Genomic DNA, 22,384 nt, shown 5'->3' with positions numbered 1-22,384 from the left:
AATGTATGCTGGTCCTATCAACATCTGCATGTTCAAAACCGCTGACAGACTCCCTGCAAGGGCTCATGCACACGGCCGTCGGTCGGCTGTTCCGTGCATTGGCGACCGCAATTTGGATCCAGACCCATTCAACTTAAATGGGTCCGTGAGCTATCCACACCACAAAAAAAATAGAACAGCTTTTATTTTTTTGCTGTGTGGAGGGATGGAGAGAAACCCCATGTGCCTCTGTTCGAGTTCCTGTCCGTCCATTCGTTCAAGTGAATGGGTTCGCATCCGTGATGCGGGGTGCACACGGCCGGTGCCGGAATATTGGGGACCCGCTGTTTGCGGGCCTTAATACAGGAACGTCCGTGTCCACGAGCCCTAATACAGCAGTAAATGGGGCAGTTAGTGCTATGGATCTCAGCATTCACTTTCAAGCAGGGCCTCGGGTTCAGCAGACATTTGCTTCTTTCGGTATTTCAGTATTATCTGGTGTGTTCCAGTTTAGCATTATTATACATATGTTATTCCATATAATTAACAATCTACACTGTATACTACAGAGAATTCACATGACGTTACTTACAAATGGGTCCAGCAACACAGGTGGCCCCTGCAATAGATGGAGAAATGATATTCATTATATCTACCATATCTGCAGACATCACATGAACCAGTCTTACTAGCGTTACTTCTGCGCCGTCTCATATCAGCAAATACCATGAGAAGTGAATCCATATTATAATTCTATTACGATCGGAGGAGCCGGTGCAGACCTGGGGCGGACATCTGATTATGTGAAGAGGGTCTTCTAACATATCCATTCTATCATCCAGCAAATATCTGATTAATCAGCTCGTAAAACTAGTGGATTCAGATATCCATGTTCCCCCATTTGATTGGAGTGGTGGTCACACATGCGTGCTGTGTATGGGAGTGCTGGAGATAGCCGAGCGCTTGTGATCCTGTGGTCATTTGTCATGGGACAACCCCTTCAACCCCTTACCACATAATCAAGTATGTCATTAGCGTTAGGGAGTTGTATGGAGCTCGCTCCTATGCTGAGCTCGCTCCATACATGGTGGTTGCCAGCCGTGACTGGGATCGGCGATGACACCGATCCAAGTCATTTAACCCCTCAAATGCCGCTGTCAATAGCAACTATGGCACCTTTGGTGTTAGACAGAGGGAAAGGGCTCCTTCTGTCTGATAGGTCATCAGCATCTGATCAGTGGAGGTCCGACACCCGTGACCCCCGCCGATCAGCTGTTTGAGAAGGCAGCAGCGATCGCAGTAGTGCAGCGGCCTTCTCGCAGCTTTCCCTACGCCAATGATGTCACACTCATCGGTCACATGGTCTAGGCCAGGGGTAGGCAACCTCCGGCTCCCAGCGGTTGTGAAACTACAATTCCCAGAATGCTCCATTCATTTCTATGAGAGTTCTTAGAAGAGCAGAGCAAATATGCATACTGGGAGTTGTAGTTTCACAACAGCTGGGAGCCGGAGGTTGCCTACCCCTGGTCTAGGCGCAGCTCAGCCCCATTCAAGTCAACGGGGCTGAGCACGATACCAAGCATGACCACTATACAATGTACAGCGCTGTGCTTGGTGAGCCGAGAGAAGGTCGTGGCGCTACTGTGAGCGTCGGTGCTTTCTCAAACAGCTGATCGGCAGGGGGGTCCCGGGTGTCGGACCCCACCAATCGGATACTGATGACCTATCCTGAGGAATACCCCTTTAACCTTTTACTGACATTTATTGTGTCAAGTTCTACAGTATTTGTATGTTTATGATCGGTTGCTATGAATAGTGTCTTGACCACAATTGCCTCTGTTTTCTCCTTGCCATTACAGGAGTGTGTACTTGACCTTTATTCTTTCAATAAATACTTTTGAAACATAAAATTTATGGCTGTCAGAAAATGGTGATGTACAAAAATGTTTTTTTCTTTCAAAGGTTTTTATTTCCTAAAAGAAGTAAAACTTAAACAGATTGTCCAGGCTTTTTCTATTGATAGCCTATCCTGAGGATAGGTTATCAATATCGGAGACCCCACCGATCAGCTGTATGAGGAGACAGCGTGCACGTGCCGTCTCCCTTCTCGCCGCTGTATGTCTATGGGACAGCAGGAGCAGACAGGAAGAGAGAAGGGAGATGGCACTGCACCCGCCGCCTCCTCATACGGATGATCGGCGTGGGTGACGGACCCCGCCGATCTGATATTGATGACCTATCTTGAGCATAGGTCATCAATAAAAAAAATAAGTCCGGAAAACCCCTTTATTAAACTACTGTATACAAACTTGGTATCGCTGCAATTGTACTGACCCGCAGAACAGGGACGTCATGTCATTTTTAGCTCACAGTGCATGCCCTAAAATGAAATCCCCAAAAATCCTTGGCATAATCGATTTCTTTTCTTTATTTTATTTCACCCTACAAACAACTTTTTTTTTCTCTTTTTCTAATACAAGACATGGTAAATTAAATGCTGCTGTTGAAAAATACATCCCCCCAAAAAAAGGCCTCATATTGGCATGTTAACAGAATATTTTTAAAAAGTAGCAGCTTTTGAAAAGTAGAATGGAGAAGACGAAAATGCAAAAACAAATATTGGCCCGGTCCTTATGGGTTTGAAGACAAGACAGAGTGCTATGGCTTTGTATATTTCCCTTACTGTCAGGGTCCATTCACACGTCCGCAGTGTTTTGTAAATCTGCAAAACGCCGGGCCGGCACCCCAATAGAAATTCCTATTCTTGTCCGCAAGAATAGGACATGTTCTATTTTTTTTTTGCGGAGCTGCGGACCGGAAATGCGGATTCGTATCTTTTCCGTCCCTATTGAAAATGAATGGGTCCGCACCCGTTCTGCATAATTGTGGAACGGATCCAGACCCAAAGTGCGGATGTCTGAATGGAGTCTAAACTGTACAGAAACAACCATCATAAGAGAGGATACTGTGAACCTATAGTGACTGGCCGGACAATGCTATAGATCCAGCTTGCACCATAGATAGGTAGAACATGAAATTCATGGACGAAAATTTATCAACTGGCGTAAATGAATCATAGCAACCAATCAGATTCCACATTTCAGAACTCCTTTGGAAAATGAAAGGATCAATCTGATTGGTTGCTACGAGCAACTGAGTCAGTTTTCCTTTGCACCAGTTTTGATAAATACCCCCCCCCCCCCCCCTCCTCCCATTTCCTTATGTAAAGCAATGGTATAGCAAGGGCCAGCTGCTGCATCTTTCTTACCGGTGGTCCAGGCTTTCCACGGGGACCAGGAGGACCCTACAGAGAGAAAACACCATATAAACCACATGAATAATGGACTGCTTGTGTACGTATAGGGGGTGCAGATGTAGCAGTCACCAAGTAGATGGGGGCCCAAGTTATTCCTTTGTATGCGTTCATGTATACTCAGTTTTAAAGATGGTCTTACCCGAGGCCCTGGTATTCCCTGGAAAAAAAGATATAAGTGAAAATATGAATAAACTGTATTTATAAATCAGACAATATGGCTGCCTCCGGCTATATGGAGCAGAGCATGTCTAATGTTTAGGACCAGACATAAAATGCACTTACTAAATCCCCTTGTGTTCCTCTGTCTCCTGTTGGGCCCTAAAAAAATAAAAAAAATAAAGAAGTTGAGCGATGAGTAAAAATCGTACAGGGGAACGCGGCGTTCTCCACCTTCAGGTGATGGTCACCTGTTATAGTCATCAGAGCCGCGTGGTGTCTGCCAGGACTGGTGATAATGGGGTGTGGGTGGAGGGGATTCCTTGTGATGACAGTTGCAATACACATGCTCTCACCGGGGACAACACTGAGGAAACCGGATCATCAAGCTCCTCTATTCGTGTGAAGATTTATTATTTTTTTAAGTAATGTTAGGTTTTTTCCAGCTGAAAGCGAACAATGTGTACAGACTGCAGACCGGGGAGCCACAACACAAACCGGTTCTAGAATGCAGGCCGGACTTTTAGGTTAATGTGTCAGGTTACATCACCGTGTGAACAGACGCGGGTTCTAAAACTGCAATTACAGTACATTTACCAGATCATATGATTAGCCGGGGACGCACATAAAAGTCGGCGAAGCCGTTACTTTACAGGGATTATAGCCAATGTGGGGCACACATATCTGGCAGCGTTTCTGGCTTTAAAGGGCTTTTCTGGGAATTAAGAACATGAAAATACTTAAATATTACTTTATTATAAATATATTCCCAAATAACTTTCATTAGTTATAATGGTTAATTTTGTCTGTGGAAATAAAATGACCAACGTCCTATTAGTACATACAAAATCTGTCCTAATCACACAGGGGGACAAGTTACTTCACTACACTGAGCTAAAGAGCTGCCTCGTCCTCCTCTCTGCTCTGCTCGTCAGGGATTATGATCCTAAATACAGCTGATATGATCTTCAGTTGAATCTTTGTAGGAATGGAGTTCATGAGGAGACATGAAGTACAGAGAGGAGGTGGGGGTGTGGTAATGAGCAGCTTGAGACTACTCTTGTTAGGGCTCATGCACACGACAGTATTTTGCGTTCAGTATACTGGCTGTTTTTGTAGTTTAGTATGCGGTACATATACTGAACCATTCATTTCAATGGTTCAGCAAAAGAAACTGAAGTGTCTCTGTGTGCATTCCGTTTCAGTATTTCCGTATTTCCGTACCGTGAAAAGATAGAACATGTCCTATTCTTGTCCGCAAATCACGGTGCTTGGCTCCATTCAAGTCAATGGGTCCACAAAAAAAACGGAACACATACGGAAATGCATCCGTATGTCTTCCGTTTCGTTTTTTGCTGAACCATTTATTGAAAATGTTATGCCCAGCCCAATTTTATCTATGTAATTACTGTATACTGTATGTGCCATACGGAAAAACGGAGCAAAAACAAAAAACGGAACAACGGATCCGTGAAAAACGGACCGCAAAACACTGAAAAAGCCATACGGTCGTGTGCATGAGGCCTTAGTAGTCTCCATTACCACAGCCTGTCCTGTCCATCCTCTCTGTACTTCATGTCTCCTCATGAACTCCATTCCCACAGAGATTAAGCTGAAGATCTTATCAGTTGTATTCAGGATCATAATCCCTGACAAGTAGGAGAGGAGGCTGAGGCAGCTCCTTACCTCAGTGTTGTGAAGTAACTTGTCCTGCTGTGTGATTAGGACGGGTTCTGCGTGTACTAATAGGACGGCTGCCATTTTGTTTCCCCTGATGATTGCTCCCCAGACAAAACAAGCCGTCATAACTAATGAAATGTATTTGGGAATACATTTATAATAAAGTAATATTTAATTATTTTTATTTTCTTTATTCCCGGAGAACCCTTTAAGAGTCATTTACAGAGAACTGGACCAATTATGGGGAATGAATGTTGTTCATACAGACGATTGTTTATAATAATTGACCTGTGTAAAAAAAAAAAGTGCGCAAAGCATATTTCACCCTCTGGTAAAAATCCACATGTAACAGCGCAGACTGTGGATTTGCCGCCATATCCACCCACACCTTACAAGCTGCTGTGGAATACTAGTCAGAGAATGCAGAGGAAGGGACACTCCTAAATAATGGACTGTTAATAAACTGTAAATTATATTTTTTTTAAATAATGGAACCCTATGGTGATGGAGGCAATCAGTTTATGATATACATTAACCTCTTCACGACCGCAATCTGTATATATACGTGATAGCTGCACATACCCCGTGCAGCTATCGCGTGTATAGACGTCATGGCAGCTCTTTAATCCAAGCGCTGCAAAGCGCTTGGATTAAAGCTTCTGCCCCTGCCCTGCTGCTGTCACGGACAGCATACAGTCTAGTAATGCCGGCAAGGGGCCAATCAGAGTGGCCCCTTGCCGGCAATCAATCCGATTGGTTAGTCTGTGCAGACTAACCAATCGGATCGCGGCAGTGTTAAAATGCCGTTTCAGGCTCTGATCTGCGCTCTGCAGATCAGAGCCTGAAAGCCGATAGTGTTCCTCATGCCCCCCGATCTGTGCCCCTCCAAGCCCTTAGTGCCCATCTGTGCCCCGACGATCTGTGCCCCGACGATCTGTGCTCCTCTCCTGCGCTGATGGCATGCGGTCCGCCCCCTGCATTAATTTTCTAGCCGCCCCTCCTGCCCCAGCCTTCCTCGATATTGTGGGCAGCCTCCCGAACCCCCCCTTTTCAGCGCTGCCCCCCCCCGATCCCCCTGCTGTGTGCGATGGCGGCGGCTCCATTACTGAGCCTCCGCCATCAGCAGAGAGTGTCAGCTCTATGCTGACACTCTCCTGTAACCCCTATAGATGCCGCGGTTGCGGCATCCATGGGGTTAACAGAGGGAGGGAGCTCCCTCTCTCCACCATCGGGTCTGCAGCGCTGTGATTGCAGCACCCGATGGTTGCCATGGCAAAGGCGTCCAGTGCTGCCACCTACAGGCAATCTGGAAGTACTATACTTTGGAATGCAAGAGCATTGCAAAGTATAGTACAACTATCAGCCCCACTGGATCTTCAAGATCCAAGAGGGAACTGATAAAAAAAAGTGAAAATAATAAAAGTAAAAATAAATAAATAAAAATGTAAAATTAGAAAAAAGAAAATTGCCTTTTCCTATAAAAAATGAAAAAATAAAATACACATATTAGGTGTCACCGCGTCCGTAACGACCATCTCTATAAATATATCACATGATAGACCCCGTCCAATAAACACCATAAAAATAAAATTAAAAAAACAGTGCCTAAAAAGCTATTTTTGTCACCTTACATCACAAAAAGTGCAACAGCAAGCGATCAAAAAGGCTTATGACCCCCAAAATAGTACCAATCAAACCGTCACCTCGTCCCGCAAAAAATGATACCCTATTTAAGACAATCGCCCAAAAAATAAAAAAGCTATGGCTCTCAGACTATAAAGACACTAAAACATCATTTTTTGGGTTTCAAAAATGCTATTATTGTGTAAAACTTAAATAAATAAGAAAAAGTATACATATTAGGTATTGCCACGTCCGTAACGATCTTCTCTTTAAAACTATCACATGACCTAACTCCTCAGATGAATGCTGTAAAAATAAATAAATGAAAACTGTTCCAAAACAGCCAATTTTTGGGTCACCTTGCCCCATAAAGTGTAATAATGAATGATCAAAAAATCCTATGTACCCAAAAATGGTACCAATAAAAACCTCAACACTTTCTGCAAAAAACGAGCCCCTGCACAAGACGATCGGCACAAAAATAAAAAACATATGGCGTTCAGAAAACCAATCCAGCACAATCTACCTTCCAAAAACCGTATGGCATTCCTTTCCTTCTGCGCCCTGCCGTGTGCCTGTACAGCAGTTTACGACCACATGTGGGGTGTTTCTGTAAACCGTGGAATCAGGGTAATAAATATTGAGTTTTGTTTGGCTGTTAACTCTCAATGTGTTAAAGAAAAAAAAATTATAAAATGGAAAATCTGCCAAAAAAGTGAAATTTAGACATTTCATCTCCATTTTCCTTTAATTCTTGTGGAACGCCTAAAGGGTTAACAAAGTTTGTAAAATCAGTTTTGAGTAACTTGAGGGGTGTAGTTTCTACAATGGGGTCATTTATGGGGGTATCCACTATGTAAGCCCCACAAAGGGACTTCAGACCTGAACTGGTCCTTAAAAAGTGGGTTTTGGAAATTTTCTTAAAAATTGTAAGAATTGCTTCTAAGCCTTCTAACGTCCTAAAAAAATAAAAGGACATTTCCAAAATGATGCCAACATAAAGTAGACATATGGGGAATGTTAAGTAATAAATATTTTATTAGGTATGACTTTCTGTTTTAGAAGCAGAGAAATTGAAATTTGGAAAATTGTGAATTTTTCCCAATTTTTGGTAAATTTGGGATTTTTTCATAAATAAAGGTGAAATATATTGACTCAAATATATGACTATCATGAAGTATAATGTGTCACGGGAAAACAATCTCAGAATGGCTTGGATAAGTAAAAGTGTTCCAAAGCTATTACCACATAAAGTGACGCATGTCAGATTTGTAAATTTTGACCTGGACACTGGGGCATCAATGACCCTTGGTCATGAAAGGGTTAAGCACAAAACAAATATGTCGTATGAACATAGCCAAAGAAAAGCATCAGTTACGTGTTTCCATTTTCCTAAAGCTTGCAATTTGCAGAGGTGTTTTTCATTATTGTAAACTGACATAAGTCTGGGCTGAAATACACTGAACTATAACTAAAAAATCAACTCACCATGTTTCCAGGAGGCCCGACAATGCCCACTGGTCCAATGACTCCTTCACTACCCTAGAAGAAGAAAATAACTTAATGAGTTTGGTCATTTATATCACAGCTGAGCTACAGATGCATACATTTATGGATTAGTTAGGTTTAGCAGTAGCTACTTTTTCCCTACATACAGAAATGTAAAAGTTTCCTGAAAACCGCTTGTTCATGTGCTGGGAGGAAAAAAGAAAAACCTTTGCAGTAGTCCTTGCCCTGATGCCTCCGATTATAATATTTTTATTCTGCTGCTTTTTACAAACTGACAACCAAGTGCATGCTCCATAGGTCCAGAGATCCTCACTTCTAGGGGAGGACACCTCCATACATAGAGTCCAACGTCGCCCGGGGCGGCAGTGCCTGGGAATACACAGCCTGGTATCTGCTGGATCACCAAAGCTTAGTTTTGGCTTCCTCCACTTTGTTTTTGCCTTGTGAATAGCATCATGACTTTCATGCATTTTTTTTTTTTACATGCTTTTTTATGTTTTATTTCTATAGAGAAGCCTATGAGAATGCATGAAAAAAAAAATGCCTCTGCTCTAAAGAACACACCAAAAGAGAAGAAGAAGACCACTGAGACTGTTATGTACAGGGTGGGCCATTTATATGGATACACCTTAATAAAATGGGAATGGTTGGTGATATTAACTTCCTGTTTGTGGCACATTAGTATATGTGAGGGGGGAAACTTTTCAAGATGGGTGGTGACCATGGCGGCCATTTTGAAGTTGGCCATTTTGAATCCAACTTTTGTTTTTTCAATAGGAAGAGGGTCATGTGACACATCAAACTTTTTGGGAATTTCACAAGAAAAACAAAGGTGTGCTTGGTTTTAACGTAACTTTATTCTTTCATGAGTTATTTACAAGTTTCTGACCACTTATAAAATGTGTTCAATGTGCTGCCCATTGTGTTGGATTGTCAATGTAACCCTCTTCTCCCACTCTTCACCCACTGATAGCAACACCGCAGGAGAAGTGCTAGCACAGGCTTCCAGTATCCGTAGTTTCAGGTGCTGCACATCTCGTATCTTCACAGCATAGACAATTGCCTTCAGATGACCCCAAAGATAAAAGTCTAAGGGGGTCAGATCGGGAGACCTTGGGGGCCATTCAACTGGCCCACGACGACCAATCCACTTTCCAGGAAACTGTTCATCTAGGAATGCTCGGACCTGACACCCATAATGTGGTGGTGCACCATCTCGCTGGAAAAACTCAGGGAACGTGCCAGCTTCAGTGCATAAAGAGGGAAACACATCATCATGTAGCAATTTCGCATATCCAGTGACCCCCTTAGACTTTTATCTTTGGGGTCATCTGAAGGCAATTGTCTATGCTGTGAAGATACGAGATGTGCAGCACCTGAAACTACGGATACTGGAAGGCTGTGCTAGCATTTCTCCTGCGGTGTTGCTATCAGTGTGTGAAGAGTGGGAGAAGAGGGTTGCATTGACATCCAACACAATGGGCAGCACATTGAACACATTTTATAAGTGGTCAGAAACTTGTAAATAACTCATGAAAGAATAAAGTTACGTTAAAACCAAGCACACCATTGTTTTTCTTGTGAAATTCCCAATAAGTTTAATGTGTCACATGACCCTCTTCCCATTGAAAAAACAAAAGTGGATTCAAAATGGCCGACTTCAAAATGGCCGCCATGGTCACCACCCATCTTGAAAAGTTTCCCCCCTCACATATACTAATGTGCCACAAACAGGAAGTTAATATCACCAACCATTCCCATTTTATTAAGGTGTATCCATATAAATGGCCCACCCTGTAGTGTGCTCCGCTGTATCTACTAACATCTGTCTGCAGCCGGGAAAAATTAGGCAACAAAACGTGGCATTTGTTTTTCCTAACAAAACGGCCCAGGTTTACTAATGCGCTTGTACCAAAAATCTGTCTAAAAGTGGCACTAATTGGTGCAATTCTTTGAGCATCTAGGGCAGGGCTGGCCAACCTGCGGCTCTCCAGCTGTAGTAAAACTACAATTCCCACCATGCCCTGCTGTAGGCTGATAGCTGTAAGCAGTCTAGGCATGCTGGGAGTTGTAGTTTTGCAACAGCTGGAGAGCCGCAGGTTGGCCAGCCCTGATCTAGGGTTTCTACACTTTTTTTTTTTCTGACATGCTTGATAGGAGTGTGGCTTCAGGAAAAAGGTGAGGCCTACGACGCTGCATTTTGCTCAAAGATTTAGCTAAAAATCTGCCTCAGAGTAAAGGTCTGTTCACACAATCGCATTTTCGTTTGCTTCCAATCCACGTTTTTTGTGGATAGGATATGTGCCCATTTATTTCAAAGGGGCTGCAAAAGATGCGGACCGCACACCACATGCTGTCCACATCCGTATGTCCATTTCATGGCCTCGCCAAAAAAAAAAAATAGAACATGTCCTATTCTTGTCCGTTTTACAGACAACAGGCATTTGTTACATAGTGCGGGATCTGCAGAAGGGCAAAATATGGCATGCACGCGGCGGGTATCTGTGTTTTGCGGATTTGCAGACCGCAAAATGGATATAGTTGTGTGAATTTCCCCTAAGCCAACCAGTAGCTGGTGCAGAGTCCGGGAAGTGTGTCTATCCCTGCACTACATTTACATCATCCAGCCCGATTCCTGTGATAGACCGCCTGTCTAAGGTTTCACCAGCTTTAGTAAATCTGGGCCAATGTGTGTAGAACCTTCCTAAGGCCTCTTTCACACGGGCGTCATGTTTTTGGCCCGGATAAGATGCGGGTGCGTTGCGGGAAAATGCGCGATTTTTCCGCGTGTGTGCAAAACATTGTAATGCGTTTTGCATGCGCGTGAGAAAAATCGGCATGTTTGGTACCCAGACCCGAACCCGGACTTCTTCACAGAAGTTCGGGTTTGGGATCGGTGTTGTGTAGATTTTATTATTTCCTCTTATTACATGGTTTATAAGGGAAAATAATAGCATTCTTAATACAGAATGCATAGTACAATAGGGCTGGAGGGGTTAAAAAAAAATATAAAAAATTATTTAACTCACCTTAATCCACTTGATCGCGCAGCCCGGCTTCTCTTCTGTCTTCTTCTTTGAGGAATAGGACCTTTTGATGATGTCACTGCGCTCATCACATGGTCCATCACATGATCCATCACCATGGTAATGGATCATGTGACAGACCATGTGATGAGCGCAGTGACGTCATCAAAGGTCCTTTTCCTGTGCACAGCAAAGAAGAAGACAGAAGAGAAGCCAAGTGGATTAAGGTGAGTTAAATTATTTTTTATATATTTTTAACCCCTCCAGCGCTATTGTACTATGCATTCTGTATTAAGAATGCTATTATTTTCCCTTATAACCATGTTATAAGGGAAAATAATAATGATTGGGTCCCCATCCCGATCGTCTCCTAGCAACCGTGCGTGAAAATCGCACCGCATCCGCACTTGCTTGCGATTTTCACGCAGCCCCATTCACTTCTATGGGGCCTGCGTTGCGTGGAAAACGCACAAAGAGGAGCATGCTGCGATTTTTCACGCAACGCACAAGTGAAAATCACCGCTCATGTACACAGCCCCATAGAAACGAATGGGTCCGGATTCAGTGCGGGCGCAATGCGTTCACCTGACGCATCGCACCCGCGCGGAAATCTCACCTGTGTGAAAGGGGCCTAAGGGACGCCGCCCATGTGCGTTCCGCAATATGCAGAATGCACAGGGCCGGCGCTATATAGAAAAATGCTTTATTCTTGTCTGCGACTGCGGACACGAATAGGACTTGCTCTATCCTTCTTGTGGAGCCACAGAACGGAAAAACGGATGCGGAAAGCATGCAGTGTGCTCTCCGCATCTTTTGCGACCCCATTGAAATGAATGGGTCCACGCCCATTCCAGGTGCGGAAATATATTCATGCGGTCGTGTGATCGAGTCCTTATGCCTTCTCACTTTTGCAAATGACTATGGTAATAAAATCCTAATCGTTGTGTAAGGATTTTTATTGCTTGTTCTCCACCGTTAGACGGCGATACCGAAGAGAAAAAACTTAGATTCCATAGGAAAGTTCTGTATCCTCGGACCACCCTATAAACTTAAGTGACAGCAATGAGGGGCCAGTATAATGGAGGCAGATTTTAAATTAATAATTAATTTTTGTATTGCTCACTCCCTTGCTGTGCGTCTGTAGACTGGCCACGTGATGCACCGAGAGCGTCCTTTGTACTAGTCCCTCATTGCTGTCCTTTAAGGGTGTGTTCCTCAGTGCTTTTACATATACAAAGAGAATTCCAAGAAATGATTGCATGTGAAGACTACACTGGAAAGCTGCTATAAATTACAGGGTACAACTCACCATTAGACCAGGAGGTCCTTTAGGTCCTTGAATGCCCTTATAGCCAATGTCACCGGGAGGTCCCTGCAGAGAGGAGTACAGTAATTAGTTCCAGCACCCAGTACGTGTCTACATAATCCAGAGCTGCCCATTACTACATGATCGCCCAGTCCACAGCCACCAGCGGACCACAATGTCGGCCCCTGGAAACCTGCGTGTTTACTTCATTTCAATAGCTCACAGTCATCTCGTGAGGTCTATGCACTGGAATGAGGGTCACAGAGGTTTTCACACTTTCAGAAGCTTTGGCAGCAATATAATAAAATGGCTACCTTTGGTCCAAACAGTCCCGCAACGCCAGGGAATCCAGTTTCCCCAGGGTCTCCCTAAAATGAAGAGTTTGAGGCGTTATAGGTGGTCTGTAGGAAATATACATATATCAAAGAACAGTTTTGTGCATTGTAATAGCCATAAACATCACCGGGCCGTGTATTCACCGCGAAGGCGATTTACTAAATTCTATCTAAGCTGGGTTAGCTGGCCTTCGATACTAGACAACTGGAATGGAAAACTGGGATATTTTCTTGTCTTGATGTCGTCCCATGGCAAATGACTGGGCACTTAAAGGAACGTGGACACTTTTTAGGTGGCAGGGTGTATGTTGGGTGTGGCGGGATAAATAATCGGGGGTGATAGCAGTCACACGACCGTCTGCTGGCCGCGCACGGGCAAAGACTGTGGGGCAGCCGCACGCGGATCGCGGACCCATTCACTTTTTACGGTGCGGAGGCACGGACAGAAAACCCATCCGTGCCTCCGTTCTAGTGAATGGGTCCGCATCCGTAGTGTGGGGTGCACACGGCCGGTGCCCGTGTATTGCGGACCCGGCAACGGCCGTGTGCATGAGCCCCGAGCCATATCTAGTGTTCTCAGCAGTTCTGCACAGACATCTTTGTGAAGTGCTGCACCCTATTTAGTGCAGTCTTCTTCACTGACAATATCTAGGATCAGCACCCTCCAGCTGTTCTGAGACTACACCTCCTATCATGCTCCATTCACTTCTATGGGAGTTACAAGAAAAAGCAAGCAAGTGTGCATGCTGGGAGTTGTAGTTTCACAGCAGCTGGAGTGCCGAAGGTTGCTGATCCGGGTACTATACGATGCTGCTGATGGAGGGGCATGTAACCCGACATCCATCAGCGGGGATGTTAGCGTCACACAATATGATATTGTTTAATATATCCTATGCAATTTTAACAGAACCCTGTGGGAAGAAAGTTGTATGAATAAGGATCTACCACCATCGCAGTAGTGCGATTTATTTCCAGATTTTTTTTAAATGCTTTTTTTTATTGTAAAAAAAAAAGCATCAAGGGCTCTGACAAAACCCCGTGAGCTCACCCTAATATCAGTGAACACCGAAAGTACTGGTAGACACCAGGATAATGGGACAGGTTAGGGCTCATTCAGACGGCTGTAGTGTTTTGCGGACCGCAAATTGCAGATTCGCAAAACACGGATACCAGCACATGTGCGTTTTTGCGGACCACACATGGCCGGCACTATGATAGAAATGCCTACTCTTGTATGAATATGATGTGCTCTATGTTTTTTACGGGGCCGCGGACAGCACACACCTTTTGCAGCCCCATTGAAATGAGCATCCGTTCCGAGAAATTGTGGAATGGATGCGGACCCGTTCATACGGTCGTCTGAATGAGCCCTTAATTCAATTAATTACAGAACAGCACGAGTACGCCACAGACTGTACAGAACCTACAGTCATCTATCACATTTCACAAACGGATCCGTTGTACCAGCAGCGCCGACCTTACTCCATGCTGCCGGGTAGGCTGAACATTACTCACCGGCTGGCCTTTTGTCCCCCGCTCTCCTTTTGCTCCAGGTAGACCCATGCCACCTTCCATGCCACGTCTACCGGGAACGCCCACCTGCCCAGGTAATCCTCTGTCTCCCTAGAAGAAGCCATAACGAGAGGTTCAGCTCGCATCAGATAGTAGGTTTATGGTGGAAAAAAAGTGGTTTACAAAAAACAAAATACTATACAGTATAAATAGGACAGGACGTGTATATAAATGGGGAAAATCCACTGGTCGCGCAGTTGATAGTGAGCACAAGTAAAAAAAATACCTGACCTGTGAGATTGTACCGTATGAAGCCAATCCTGTAATGAATGCATTAATTAAGAAATAATCAGTTCTCTTTTTTTTTTTTTAAAGCTTCACAGACATTTTCTTCTTTGCGAAGTGAAAATGATGCAGCAAATGGTGTAGGGTTCATCAGATGGTAAATGTTCATCAGGTTCATAAGGTTCATCAGATGGTAAATGTAGGGGACTACGTGTCATGTGTGAGAGAAAACCCATTACCTGAGCAGGACGTGGCGGGTATAATTAGCCCCATCATATGACTGCACAGCACATGGGCAGATCTGTTGTGGTGCTCGCATGTCCTGTCTGCTGTCCCCGTGTCACCCAGCTGTCCATACACAAGATCGCGATACACTACATACAGACAGTGGTCAATTCCACCAAGACTGGAAAGGAAACTATTGTATTTCTGGTTACAGCTTTCATTTTCCAAAAAGCATTTAAGAAATGGGAGCTGGGATGTGACTGGTTGCTGTTTTTGCGTTTTCGTTTTTCACTCCCCGCCTTCCCATAGTCCTTTTTTATTTTTCCATTCACATAGCCCTATGAGGACTTACTTTTTGCGGGACAAGTTGTACTTTCTAATGGCACCATTTAAGGTTGCATACCATGTAGTAGGAAGCGGGAAAAAAAATTCTAATGGGGTAGAATTGGGGAAAAACGCAATTCTGATAAAGGTTTTTAATTATTTATTTTTTGGACACTACACTATAAGGTAAAATTGACCTGTTATCTTCATTCTCCAGGCCAGTACGGTTACAACGATACCACACATTTTTCTTGCGTTTTAATACTGAAAAAAGTTAAAAACTTTTGAGGGAAAAAAAATAAAAAATTTTTATAACCATATTCTGACCCCTATAACTTTTTTGTAGTTACGTGTACGGGGCTGTGTGAGGGCTCATTTTTTGCGGGATGATCTGTTCTTTTCAGTGATACCAATTTGAAGTGTGTGCGACTTTTTGATCACTTTTTATAAAAAAACAATTGGGTAGTTGAAGTGACAAAAAATGGCAAATTGGCTGTTTTTTTTTTTTTTCCCGTTACGCCATTTGCCGTATGTCAGATATTGTTATATTTTAATAGTATGGGCATTTTTGCATGCAGCGATGCTCATGATGTTTATTTTTTTTTATTAAGGAAAGGGGGTGATTTTAACTTTTATTATTTTATATTTGCAAAAAATTTTTTTAGTTTTATTTTTTTACTTTTTAAAAGTCACCTTGGGTGACAATAACTGGCAATCATTAGATTGCCTATTGTGTTCATTGATGTCTATATAGACACCATTGCATTTGCACTATACCAATACAATGCTGCCACCTAGTGGCCTGTATTGGTATAGTCATCTAATAGGCACCGAAACCTGCTTGAGACTTCAGCCTATTAGATCAATGTAACAGGTTCCCCGTTCTCAGCCGGGGAACGCTGTTACCGGAGCGGAAGTGCGCGAATTCCGCTTCCAGACTGCGCAGATGCAGAGTTCACATTTGACCATGGCATCTGAAAGGGAATAGCTGATCGCATACATGTGCCGTGGGTCTCTACCATTTAAAATAGCAGAAACCTGGCGGCTATGGCGCTCGCTGCACGTGCAATTGGGCGCCATATTTGGGGACCGGATTTCCGCCGTGTACGGCGGAGGTCGTTAAAGGGCAGCAGATTTGTACCTATGACACTGGCTGACCTGTTACATGTGCACTTGGCAGCTGAAGACGTCTGTGTTGGTCCCATCTTCATATGTGCCTGCATTGCTGAGGAAAATGACATTCTAACATGCAAATGAGCCTCTAGGAGCAACGGGGTCGTTGCCGTTACACTTAGAGTTCCTGCTCTCTCTGCAACAGCTGCCCCCTCTTCACTTTGCCAGGGCCAGGCAGTGAAAACCTCATCATGCCTGTCAAAGTGGACTTATTACAGCTGTGCAGAGAGAGCAGAGCCTCCAGGTGTAACGGTAACGCCCCCGTTGCTCCTAGAGGCTCATTTGCATATGTTGATGCATCATTTTTCTCAGAAATGCGGACACATATGAACATGATGCCTAGATGCCTCCAGCTGCCAAGTGCACATGTAACAGGTCAGCCAGTTTTATAGGCAGGGGAGTAGCTATAGGGGTGCAGAGGTAGCAGTCGCTACTGGGCCCAAAGACCCTTGTGCCGCAGAATTATAGAAAGTACATGCTGGTCAAGTTACACCTCTGGCTGGAAGGAAGGGGTTAGGTCAGGAAATTGGTATTTGGGAAGGGGGGGGGGGCAATTTAAATTTTTGCTTCGGGCAACAGGAAGGCTATGTGCTTCCCTGCCCCTTGCCACATAGCACTGAGGGAATGGGGGCCCAAGCTGAACTCTTGCACCACCCATGAGCCTTTAGCTACTACGCCCCTGTTCATAGGTACAGATCTGCTGACAGATGGCCTGTAATTTCCTACTTCTTTATCGTTCAGTTTTAGAGAAATCGCAGTGTAGATGAAGCTTTATGGCTCATGCACACGACAGTATGGCTTTTTCAGTGTTTTGCGGTCCGTTTTTTACGGATCCGTTCCGTTTTTTGTTTCTGTTGTGTTTCTGTTTCCTTTCCGTTTTTCTTTATGCCATATACAGAATACAGTAATTACATAGAAAAAATTGGGCTTGGCATAACATTTTCAATAAATGGATCAGCAAAAACAGAACGGATACGGAAGACATACGGATGCATTTCCGCATGTGTTCCGTTTTTTTTTGCGGACCCATTGACTTGAATGGAGCCAAGCACCGTGATTTGCGGACAAGAATAGGACATGTTCTATCTTTTCATGGTACGGAAATACTGAAACGGAATGCACACGGAGACACTTCAGTTTTTTTTGCTGAACCATTGAAATGAATGGTTCAGTATATGTACCGCATACTGAACTCGAAAAACGGCCAGTATACTGAACGCAAAATACTGTCGTGTGCATGAGCCCTAAATCATGGCGTAAACTTCCTAAATGAAGCTCCCCTAGAGACCATGTAATAGAACAGACACGGATCATGCAAAAAGTTTTTTTGTTTTAGTGCTGAACAGAGTAGCAGGGACGTAAGTGGACATAAACCTGAGAACGTACTGTATACCAAAAGGACAAGGGGTGACTGTATAAAAAGCATACAGGCCAAACATAGTGTGAACAGTACTGTATCTAATAAATATCCCATGAAAGCAGGTACTGGCAGATTTTGTCTTCTGCAAAAGGGCTATATACAGTATTCTGCGTCTTTAAGTATTTTACTTCTCTAGCATTGCTAGTTGTTTGAGTCCAGCTGCTTGGCGTCACTATTACCTTACTGCCATTGCATTATTTACTGCTGAACTACTATGCCCATCATCCTCAGTGATCAGAAAAAGATCGGACTTTTACATATTAGATCAGCTGTAATATAGCCTGTTCTACTAAATGACTGCTCATGTTTATGGCCTTGCTGCCGGCGATATCATTAGTCCTACATATTAAGGCCTCATGCACACGACCGTATGTATTTTGTGGTCTGCAAAAAAATACGGATGACATCCGTGTGCATTCTGTATTTTGCGGAACAGAATAGTTGGCCCATAATAGAACAGTCCTATCAGTGTCGGACTGGGGTGCCTAGGGCCCACCAGTAGAGCTGACTCTTGGATAACTCACAACTGTCCTGGATCTGACAGGACAGTCGTGGAATTTAGTGGCTGTACCATGGTCACGGAATGGCTAAGGTATATCCAGCTCTCAACTGTCTGTGCCTCCTTAGGCTGAGTTCACACGGGCGAGATTTCCACGCGGGTGCAATGCGGGAGGTGAACGCATTGCACCCGCACTAAATCTGGACCCATTAATTTCTATGGGGCTGTGCACATGAGCGGTGATTTTCACGCATCACTTATGCGTTGCGTGAAAATCGCAGCATGCTCTATATTGTGTGTTTATCACGCAACGTAGGCCCCATAGAAGTGAATGGGGCCGTGTGAAAATCGCAATCAAGTGCGGATGCGGTGCGATTTTCACGCATGGTTGCTAAGATGATGGACCATGTGATTGGACCATGTGATCTGACGTCACCACAGGTCCTTTAGCCGGCAGCTCATGATTAAAGAAGTAAGAAGAGACCGGCAGCTACGTGATCAAGAGGAGAAGTTGAGTTAATTATTTTTTAACCCTCAATTGACCACCTACTAAGCATTCTGTATTAAAGAATGCTATTATTTTCCCTTATAACCATGTTATAAGGGAAAATAATAACATCTACACAACACCGAACCCAAACCTGAACTTCAGTGAAGAAGTTCGGGTCTGGGTACCACAGTCGGTTTTTTATCACGTGCCTGCAAAACGCATTGCACCCGCGCGATAAAAACTGAACAACGGAACGCAATCGCAGTCAAAACCGACTGCAATTGGGTACTACCTACTCGCACGGGTTTGCCGCAACGCATCCGGACCTTATCCAGACACGCTCATGTGAACTCAGCCTTAGATCTGCTCGATGCTTCACCATTCAACTCAACTGCCGGGTGTGTAGGAGGAGCGGTGCAGGCCAGGAATTATCCTGTGTTCATACAAAGGACAGCATCGTGCCTCCTGGGGAGCTGCTCCGATCATAAGGGAATGCTTAGGTGAGTATGTAGTGTTTTTTTTGTTTTTTTAACAGTAAAGGGGGGCACTGCTGAGAGGCATATCTATTGTGAAGGGGCACAGTATGGGCATAACTACTTTGCAAATACAGCTCGCCCATCTCTGAAATTGCCATAGAAATGAATGGAACAGCAGCATGCATGCCTGACTGGCCACTCCACTCATTTCAGGGGGTATGAGGCCCTGGTTCTCAATGGGGATCCCAGCGGTAGGACTCCCCACCGTTCTAATAGTTATCTCCTATCCTATGGATAAAGGATAGCTTCAACCAACCGGAATACCCCTTTAAAGGTCTACTTCCCACCCCCTGTCCCAAAACAGCACCACTATTCTTGGGCTGGAGCTCATTCAAGTGAATAGGACTCTGCTGCAATACCAGACAACGCCCATGGACAAGGGAGGCGCTGTTCCTGGAAAAATACCCCTGTTTTTTTCTAATCTCATAAAGCCTTATAAAAGAAACCTGCAGTAATGTGCATGGCTCCTTTCTTCTTTGCAAAAATCAGCAACTTTCTAAATGGTCTTCATTAAAGGGGCCAGCCACTATCTGTCACTAGATGCACACGTGCCGTGACCAGCACATACATGCAGCTAGTAATAAGCATTATTAAACTACTGACAGATTTATATGAATAATTCATATTTACATGCCGGTCCACTCTCCTGCTTGCCGTTGCTGGAGGGTTTCTGCTCATCAGGGATCTCCATTAATATTCACTTGGGATGGACAAGGAAATGAGTCCATAACAAGTCCGTCCCCAGTGTAAATGAACAGAATCCTCCATTAGTGGCCACTTTAGGAGTGGAGCGTCGGCACCCAGGAGAGCGGACCGGAATGCAAACATGAATTATTCCTATTAAACGATCAGACATCGGTGCTAATAGCTTAATAATGCTTATTACTAACTGCATGTATGTATGTATGTGCTGGGAACAGCACACGTGCAGCTAGTAATATATAGCCACCGGCCCCTTGAACGTTTTTCTACCATTTTGCTTTGTGTAAATGTGTGTAAATCCTTCACCTAGCTGCTGGATCTGAGCTCTGCTCCCCCTCCCTTCATTCAGCAGCAGGGAGGAACACAAGGTTGTACATGGCACAGCAGAGGGTGGTTTTATATAGCGAGGTAAGCGCACGCACAAGGCGGTTTTGCAGGGGAGGATGGCAGCAGCATCTGGGACACACAGATCCAGCATATATTACTAGGAGGGACATCCCAAATGAGAAAAGTCTGAAAGCAGAAGCAAACTGAATTTCAGGAGGTTAGATTGTAGAGTGAAATTTATGCAATTATGCAACCTTTTTTACTCAATGTAACCACTGACATATGTGAAAATCTGTATATTTTTTTTTTGCATGTCAAAGGTGCCCATAGCCAACAATTTGCAGATGCCTCAGTCACTAGAATGTGCAGTTGTGCCCGATAAACGTATTCTCAGGGTGCAAATCAGGAGTCTGGAAAATGACATGTCATACGTGCCATGTTCACCCTGCTCGGGAAAGCTTTGAGGAGTCAGAGGGCACATTTCTCTGCAGACCTTGGGGTGGGGGCATTTAGCAGGAGCTATTGCATCACATAGTCCAGCTTCAATTGCATGCTGTCCTTTAAGAAGAAGTTCTGCTCAGATGGACGCCCCAGTACAAACTCAGGTAAACTGGCATAAATGAAGATAAATTTGCCACTGGGGGATGCCAATTTTTTTTTTTTTTAAAGTTGCAAACGCATAGTTTGCAACTTTTCAGGCGCGAGGCAGATGATAAATCTCCCCCTTTTGAGCTCTACTTGGGCTTGGATCGCCTGAATGCCCAACTGGCTGCAGGCTCTTCCTCTGATGTCATGATCAGAGGTCCTCCGCTTTCCTCCTGTTCAGCTGCCTACTGTAGATGTAGCTGAACAGGAAGAAAGAGCAGCACATCCAGTTCTGATGTCAGAGGGAGAGCCAAGCAGGTGGTCAAGTGATCCCGCCCGGGAGTGACTTCCCTCCACAGGTTAGTTCAAAGATTTTTAGGTACTCGCCCAGAGGACCCCTTTAAGTAAAAATAAGAGAAATCTGCAACTATTTATCTGTGGTCAGAAGAGCCATTGCCAAGCTGTACGCAGCTGTGAATACACCTCCAGCCAGAAGAGATCAGAACACCACATACGCCTGATGAGACATCTGCTGAAAGTGCACCAACAGCAATACAATGCGAGAAGGTAACCCGCAGCAGGACTGTACATTGCAGCACAATAGCAGTTTATGGCTCTCCTCCACTAGAGGGCAGCAGAGGACAAGATACCTTATTTCTGACTCCTCCACAGTTCAGATTCTTTTGGCATAATGTAATACCATAGGATTCAGATGAATCAAATGAATATCTGGCACTGTGCGGGTCACGTGAGCAGCGAGGAGTGCGCAAAGTGCAGGACGAAACCCAGAGGAGATAATTACACTTTTACATGAGTCAGATTTGCTCCACCTGGACAATCCAGACAGACATTATACTGGAGCTAACCCTGCTCATCCCGACTACAGACCAGTAACGCAAAACGCCTAATGTAGTGTGTCCTAGCAGAGATATCGGACAGAACTGCAGTGGAATCAACTATTGCCTGTGGCCAGTAAGTGGACCACTACTTCGTACCCCACATTAATGGGTCCTAGGGCAGTATTTGGGCACATCTATGGCACTTCTGGTGTGTACAAATGACAATACTCAGATCATGTGTATTTGTGAAATGTTATAGTGATCGTATAAAAAGACTCTAGCGCGTTCCAAATATACCAGCCTCAATAGACTGCCATCAAGCAACATAGGCATATTGGCTCTCCTCCAGAAGGAAGAAAATGACTTCTCTAGTGCCACCCAGTAAACCCATGTCCCCGAGCACTGTGTCCAAGGCATTGCACCCAGTCAACCAGTACCCTGCTGTGTGCTGGCTGCAGTTTGGCCGATATCCCTAGTCATGTTTCAAGGCTAGGGACTTTTATGGGTCAAATATTGACTTACAGGGTAGCTATTATT

At 44.3% G+C, this 22,384-nt stretch overlaps 1 protein-coding gene across 1 annotated transcript in view; it reads right to left on the bottom strand.

Moving 5' to 3' along the window:
- Positions 1 to 22,384, bottom strand: part of COL27A1 (collagen type XXVII alpha 1 chain) — a 282,597-nt gene that overhangs the window by 10,050 nt on the left and 250,163 nt on the right. Inside the window, exons 49-56 of the mRNA XM_040404975.1 lie at positions 14,446 to 14,553; positions 12,910 to 12,963; positions 12,599 to 12,661; positions 8,243 to 8,296; positions 3,578 to 3,613; positions 3,435 to 3,452; positions 3,248 to 3,283; positions 572 to 598 (exon numbers count right to left, since the gene is read on the bottom strand). Coding sequence (XP_040260909.1) covers positions 572 to 598; positions 3,248 to 3,283; positions 3,435 to 3,452; positions 3,578 to 3,613; positions 8,243 to 8,296; positions 12,599 to 12,661; positions 12,910 to 12,963; positions 14,446 to 14,553 — 396 coding nt within the window. The remainder of the gene's footprint in view (positions 1 to 571; positions 599 to 3,247; positions 3,284 to 3,434; positions 3,453 to 3,577; positions 3,614 to 8,242; positions 8,297 to 12,598; positions 12,662 to 12,909; positions 12,964 to 14,445; positions 14,554 to 22,384) is intronic.

The sequence above is a fragment of the Bufo bufo genome, chromosome 8 (assembly GCF_905171765.1).
Source record: "Bufo bufo chromosome 8, aBufBuf1.1, whole genome shotgun sequence".
In the NCBI taxonomy this organism is placed as follows: Eukaryota; Metazoa; Chordata; class Amphibia; order Anura; family Bufonidae; genus Bufo; species Bufo bufo.
The sequence above is the reverse complement of the archived record's forward strand: the minus strand, read 5'-3'. Positions and strand labels throughout refer to the sequence as shown.